At 49.9% G+C, this 6,495-nt stretch overlaps 2 protein-coding genes across 2 annotated transcripts in view; both read left to right on the forward strand.

Annotated features, from left to right (window-relative positions):
* The window catches only part of TGME49_201630 (protein phosphatase 2C domain-containing protein), a 5,503-nt gene extending 2,816 nt beyond the window's left edge, over positions 1-2,687 (forward strand). Inside the window, exons 5-9 of the mRNA XM_018779171.1 lie at positions 294-488; positions 638-813; positions 1,207-1,306; positions 1,554-1,775; positions 1,940-2,687. Of these exons, the coding sequence (XP_018637437.1) occupies positions 294-488; positions 638-813; positions 1,207-1,306; positions 1,554-1,775; positions 1,940-2,019 (773 nt within the window). The 3' untranslated portion in view covers positions 2,020-2,687. The remainder of the gene's footprint in view (positions 1-293; positions 489-637; positions 814-1,206; positions 1,307-1,553; positions 1,776-1,939) is intronic.
* Positions 2,688-4,365: 1,678 nt separating this feature from the next.
* The window catches only part of TGME49_201520 (protein phosphatase 2C domain-containing protein), a gene marked incomplete at its 5' end in the record, with an annotated part of 5,378 nt that continues 3,248 nt past the window's right edge, over positions 4,366-6,495 (forward strand). The window contains 4 exons of the mRNA XM_018779170.1: positions 4,366-4,446; positions 5,525-5,536; positions 5,907-6,041; positions 6,355-6,475. Coding sequence (XP_018637438.1) covers positions 4,366-4,446; positions 5,525-5,536; positions 5,907-6,041; positions 6,355-6,475 — 349 coding nt within the window. The remainder of the gene's footprint in view (positions 4,447-5,524; positions 5,537-5,906; positions 6,042-6,354; positions 6,476-6,495) is intronic.

The raw sequence follows: 6,495 nt of genomic DNA on the forward strand, positions 1-6,495 counted from the left end.
GTGTTTAGGAGCAAGAAACACAACTCGCTCCAGGAACAGCATCACGCCTGCATGGCGCTGTGTGTACGAACAAGGGCATTAGAGAGGGATTCGGTGGAGGCTGACTGGAACCCGTCTCAGCGAGATCAACACGGGGTGCTGTTTGTCTTCCAGTTTGCGTCCAGGTTCTATGTTTGTTCCATCTGAACTTTGACGATGGTTGTCAGATCTCCTTTGGAGCCTGGTGCCCCCGATGCGTTGTTGAGTAATCCTTCCCGTATACATTTTGGTGTGTATATTCCCTCGATCCGCAGCTGTCATTGTCATTGTCGAACACCTCGACCACAAGGAGGAGGTGATTGTCCAAGGCCGGGAGATCGTTCCATCGATGGACGGGCATTTCGATACCATTCAAGAACTGAACAGTCGCTTTACCGAATCTGCGCCTCGCGAAAAAATAGAGATTGGCAACAGAGAGCGCCCCTTCAAACTTCACGTCGTCAACGTTGGTATGGCATCGAGTCCCAGAGTAGCTAACAGAGTGCTTGCCAGGAATCTCAGAAGTTGCTGCAGCTCCAGATGCGACGTGGGGGATGTCTCGTCTTGCTGTCATCCCCTTGGCGGTTTTGTGTTTTCTCTGTCTGCGCGCCTGTGGCAGGTGACTCCCGGGCGATGTTGGTTACAGGCGAGTCCTACGCTGCTCTGACGAGAGATCACGTGCCAGATGATCCAGGGGAGTGGAGGCGCATTGAGGAGACTGGCGATCAAGTCGTTTATTCGGACGGTTGCGCGCGGATTAGAGGGCTCGCAATGAGTCGTTCGTTTGGCGATTTTGTAAGTTGTTTAGGTTCGCAAGGAACGTCAGTGCTATCATCACCGAAAGAAAAACTTGAGGGATCCGGAGGGTCATCTGAGGATGAACGCGCCATCCTTCCCGCAGACAGCTCCACTGACGGCTGCTTCAGACCGAAGCCTTTGTCAGCACGCGGTCTCACAGCGGGGTGGAAGACGAACCCGTCTACGGTTCCGGCGCAGAGATTAGTAGTCCCCTATGTATTAGAATACTTAACACCACGTACAGAGTTAAACTGCACATCGTAAAGTATTCGCTCGGTAGAATTTCCGAGTCCAAGAGGGTATTTTCCACGGAGTACCGCTACAAATCGGTATCGCACTGTCGCCACCTTTTTTCTGCGTTTTTGCTGGTTTGGTTTCTGTCGACCGCAGGTGGCAAAAGAAGTGCGTACTCCATCTCCGATCACTGCGAAGCCCGATATAAGACGTTTCTACGCGACCTGGAACGACGTTCTCCTTCTCTACTCCGATGGTGAGGGCACGACGCTGAGTTTTGCTGTCTGTCAGCGGATCCACGACAACACGCGTCCGTATGTCTTCACGAGCATACAGTGTCTTGTTTTTCTAATGCGAAGCTTCTTTACAAGATATCCGCCAGTGAGCTGGCAACGTCTGGTCACCCTGGAGTCAGTCCATCTTCAGGACCGAGGCTGACGCAACCGTCACCCAAGCGTTTGCAGATTGGTGAGGTGTGGCATGATTTATATGTCATGCAACAGGTCTCCACGTAGATGGAGAAGACTGGAGGACGAATTTCGGCATGGCGAAACAATGCATTTCGTCGGTGCCTAAGATCAGCGACGTGGCAGTGTGTCTACTCCAGCAGGCTTACGGAGGAGGCTCGTCTGACAACATAACCGTCCTGGCGACGAAATTTCGAAAGTTTCGTCGTCAAACCTCAGCCAAGCTCCGAATTTTCGGGGGACTGGCAAAGAGTTTCAGTGAGTGACGGCTGTGTACTTCAGGCGGAACAAGCTCTGGGCTACGTAGTGATTAGCGTTGTCGTGTCTGTAACACCTGCACAGCGTTTCCAGCGTGATTTAGGGTACAGGGGATCGACCTGTACGTTTTATTTGATCCATTATGCTTATCTGTGCGTCCCCAGGTCGAGAAAGGCTGTTGCGGGAGGAGAACTGGTCGTTCAAGCTGCAAGGTAGAAACGGCTTCTCCTTACCCATGTTCTAGGCAGCCTGAACGTGTCAGCTGTTGCGGCGAACGCCCTTTCCTAACTGAAAACATAAGCTCAACTCAGCCTTCAGATATTTTGCACATTCTGTACATTGCACTCGATGCTGTTTCCGTGTTTCGCAAGTCAGGCAAAGCAGCTGCGGTTGCCGCAGTAGCAGGTGCTCGCAGGTCCACACCCGTCTGCTAATGGTGTGTTGCTTCTCCATTCAATCCGAAGAGAGAGATGCTGATAACAAAACCAGCAAATAAATGCATTCCTCTCTCGTGAGTAGGTAATGCATGAGATGTGTGCAAGCCATCAGTGGAGTGGGTAACTGTTACATCACTTGTGAAAGACACTTGTGGTGTTGTCGGAAAGAGTAAAGGGCGTTTCTTTAAAATACGTTTTGTGGTTTGAAAGTTGCATTTGAATCAAATTTCGCTTCATTTTCTGGGATGTTAGTCCACGTAAGGGATTTTTGGGTGAGATGCCGTATTCACTGAAGTTGAACGAACCTTGCAACATGAACTCGCCTCCTCATAGCGTAGCGCTCTCGACCACATCACCGGATTAAGGAGGCTGTATCTCGTTTGTCTCACGGCGCCAAACCACTCGTTTCCCTTTCTCGCGGTAGTCTGTGTTAGCCGAGGATACCTGAATAATAATATCTGGGGCAATCTGTCCCCAGGACGAGCTGTAGAGATAAGCAGGATGGAAAATCGTTATCTCTGAACTGGCTCCAGCTGTTAGTCGTTCTAACAATTTCATCACTCTACCCCCCTTTGGCGATGTCCCTGTCCAACCTCTCCTATCTCAACCGCAGGTATCCGCACACGCATACTTACGCAAACGTATGCGCATGGAATGGTGTTAATGTGGTCACACATCTTTGTATTCTCGAGAGCGGGATGTGGGGAAGATATAAGTACATAGCTGTGACGCTAAGGAGCATAGGAAATGCTCAAGCCCCGTGTGCAGCCTTTGCTCCATAGGTCGCTCCTGCATTCGCAGGCTACCACAGTCACTTGGTTTCTCAGTGTGGGGTCGCTCCCCTTCACCAGTCCTCTGTAGCCAGTGGTCTCTCGGTAATCCCACGTGTTTCGGCCTTTTGACTCTGGTAGTTCCCCACTGCGCGATAGTGAAGGAAGCACAGAGTGAACGGTTTTTACTTTCAGAACATCCTTCCGCTTCTACCGTCCAGTGAGCGACGATTTTGTAAACTGTCGACCTCTGGAGGCTGGCGCGCAGTTCGCCCCCAAAACACGAGACTGATCGAGGGCGACACTCCCTTTCGATGTCTCGGCGATAATTGAGATCGGTCTCCGTTTTTACCTTTCTGTCAGCGACTGGGATGGTCCGCACTTGAGTCATTTCTGCAAGAAGAAACGCCGCGTCCTGCGGATGCCATACGACTCAGTGGCAGCAATTTTCGAAATTAGCTGGTGGATCGTACACGGCCTTCACTTTGTGGCAGTCACTCCAGAAATCAGCAAGCGAAAAAGGAAACAGAAAGTCTCAGTTACTTTTTCAACGCTACACAATTGATATACCGACACATTTCTGTACGTAGAAGGAGCATACCTCGTGTCATTGTTTGCCGCCACGAAATCAACATCACTCCAATGATATCGAAAACTCAACCCCGAATGCAACTTGAAAAGAACGGCGAAAACGGCTCCGCACAGTCCGTTTCGCAGATAACCCGTGTCGCCACTCAACAGCCTGCAGACAATTGATGGCTTTATTCGTTCTTCGACGAAACCGGCTTGGCCGTTTGCGGTCACAGAACACAGTGTTCTTGGACATTTGTCTGCAATAAAAAACATGGGTAGTTTTTAGCAGAGCAAGATCATGTGCTGGCTGCTCATTTCGTCGTTTTCGCCTCTGCGGGCGCCACGTGCAGCTGCGTCACAAGCGGGAGACGAGCTGGTTTGTCTTGGCATTTATAATTGCTAGCGATAAATCCATGTATCATGAGTTATTCGTTACCACGGGGTGACGACGAAGTAATCAACGACGCGAGACTCCCGCGGACAACTGCCCGTCTTTCTCTATGAAAGCATCTGGCATTGTGGGTGCGGGAGCTAGCCACGGAACACCGCTTCATCAAACCATGATGTTAGAGGGAGGGGTTTGTATCACTTAAGCCAGTGGAGGAGGGCGGTCAGTTGTTCAGACATTATGTGCTGTTCTTCATCTCCATGCCTACAAAGAAACAGTAGAACAGATTGGTTTACAAACATGCACAAAAACGGCCTACCAAGTTGGTTTCCCAATCGTGTCTGGAAGCGCAGTAGTTCAGCATCTCCTGTTCCGTGGCTGCCATCGATCTGGACTCCTGCCTGAGAAATTGTCTTTCAACAATGAGAGACGTATTTGCAATAGTTGTGACGCTTCTGCTGTCACTGTTTTCTTTTCCAACCAAAACCCATGCTGTCTTTAAGGTAGGTTCGCCTGCCGCGATCAGATATGCGGCACTGAATTTTCTGCTGTTCGTTTGCATCATGGCTAGCGATAAAGGCACCTATCGAATTAAAGATCTTTGTACCTCTGGAACTAGCAGTCATATTTGTCATTACTGAGAAGTATGCCGGTGAATCCGCTTCTAGACCAACAGTCTTCATGAGGTGTGCTCACACTAGCGAATGAAGAATAGATATACAACCCGTGGCTGAAATTACAGATCGACCACCGAAGACCGCCCAATATATTGACTATCCCTTCGGATCCATCCGATACATGAGGTGCATGATACATGAGTTTACCGTTCAGTGCGCTGGAATGCTCATTGACGTCAGATCATTCTTCTATCAACAGTGACGATCTAAACAATGCGTACCACTAGATGTAGACAAGCGACAACCTCTTGAGGAGACTTGTTTTCTTCACAAGGGTTAATGCTTGTTCAAGGTGTTGTGTTCCTCTGCTATTCGTTGGCTCTAATCAGAGGCCGGTCTCTACTCGTGTAGTTTTGTTGATTGCGTGCTCATGTCACACTTCGTTTTTCATCGTCGACAGTTCTACAAGCAGTTGACCAAATCTGCATGCCGTTAGACGAAAATCGTTACTTAATTCGTAGAGCTGTGCGATGACCCCGGCCTATGGTTAAGAGGAGGGGCAAGATACGTCGCGTCCAAGGGTATCGCTGGGATTCCACAAAACAGGAATGAATAGAGGGGTGGTTTGGAATCCCCATGCCACTTTGGTGGTGCCCACTGAGCAGGAGGCGGCTGAGGTACACCAATTCGGGCCTAAAGAAACAGGAGGGGTGTCGCAGGGGTGGGCATCCTATTGAGAGGGAGGCACCGGTGCGGGTGAATTGTCGCCGAATCTGGGGTTTTCTGTTCGGTGGAAGACCACTGTTGACTACGGCAAAGAACTGGATGCGTTTTGTCTGCTCGAGCCACAACGTTGTACGTCTTTGACGCAAGCGTCGGGTGGTCGAACAAAACCGTCAGCTTAATCCTGAACAACTCGCGGTGATGGCTGTTGGCTCTGGTGGTGTTGTGGTGTCTCTGTCAGCGCCGGCAGAAAGTAAGATCCGAAATGTTGGGCATAAATGATGTACCAAACGCAAAACGATCGACATCATGTAGTGCAACCTTCATGAGGAAAAAGGAAAGAATACAAACTAGGAATTTCATGGGATCTACATTTCGTTTTTGACGAGGCATCGTGGCTGCACTGTTGCACGATGGTGTTCTCGTACTACGGAGGATCTGACTTTTATCATGTTTCTCCGGGTTACGCGTAGCGGTGGACACATATGACCAACGTAGCCTTGAGCTCCCACTCGCGGCGTTTGGTAGTATATGGCATTGCTTCCGCAGCGTGACAAGATGGCTCATGATTCAACTACTTCCGCAACTCAGCAATGTGTCGGTAGTCGCTGTTCTGTGTTCAGCCAACTCCTCATTTAGGACATGACACTTTTCTACTCTCCGGCGATGAGAGTGACACCATGGTCATGAAAACGAAGGAATGGCACCTGAAAATAGGAACAGCCATGATGAGGGGAAGACGACGATATTTTGAAGATGTGAGTTGGTCATACCGAAAGGTCTCACATGCCCCACAAGTAGTGTGTGTATGAATGAACATAGTAAGAACTGATCTAGTCCCGCGTAGGGCACTGACGCCGCTTCGCTGTGGATTGCCTTTCATAGGTCAGGTGATGTGACGTACGTGCGGGTCTGGGGTCTCTCCTGTGATTAAGGCAGCTGTCGGCATAGCTTTGCACAGATTCAGACACGCAACTGAGTGTTTGTCTGGCAAGTGAACTGCGCATCCCAAATACGGCTATTTATGCATATGCGACATTAGTCATCCAGTTATTTCCGTGTTGTTTCCAGGCGTGTGTGGTTACGGCCGCTGTGCCTGGGCAACCGAACGTCCGTATTCAAGCAGTATTCGACGGTCATGGTGGGCCAGAATCGGCGCAGGCTCTGGCTGTAAACCTGCAAGATGTTCTTAGTGAGTTCTGCCGAGGGTTT

The sequence above is a fragment of the Toxoplasma gondii genome, chromosome VIIa, assembly GCF_000006565.2.
Source record: "Toxoplasma gondii ME49 chromosome VIIa, whole genome shotgun sequence".
Classification (NCBI taxonomy): domain Eukaryota; phylum Apicomplexa; class Conoidasida; order Eucoccidiorida; family Sarcocystidae; genus Toxoplasma; species Toxoplasma gondii.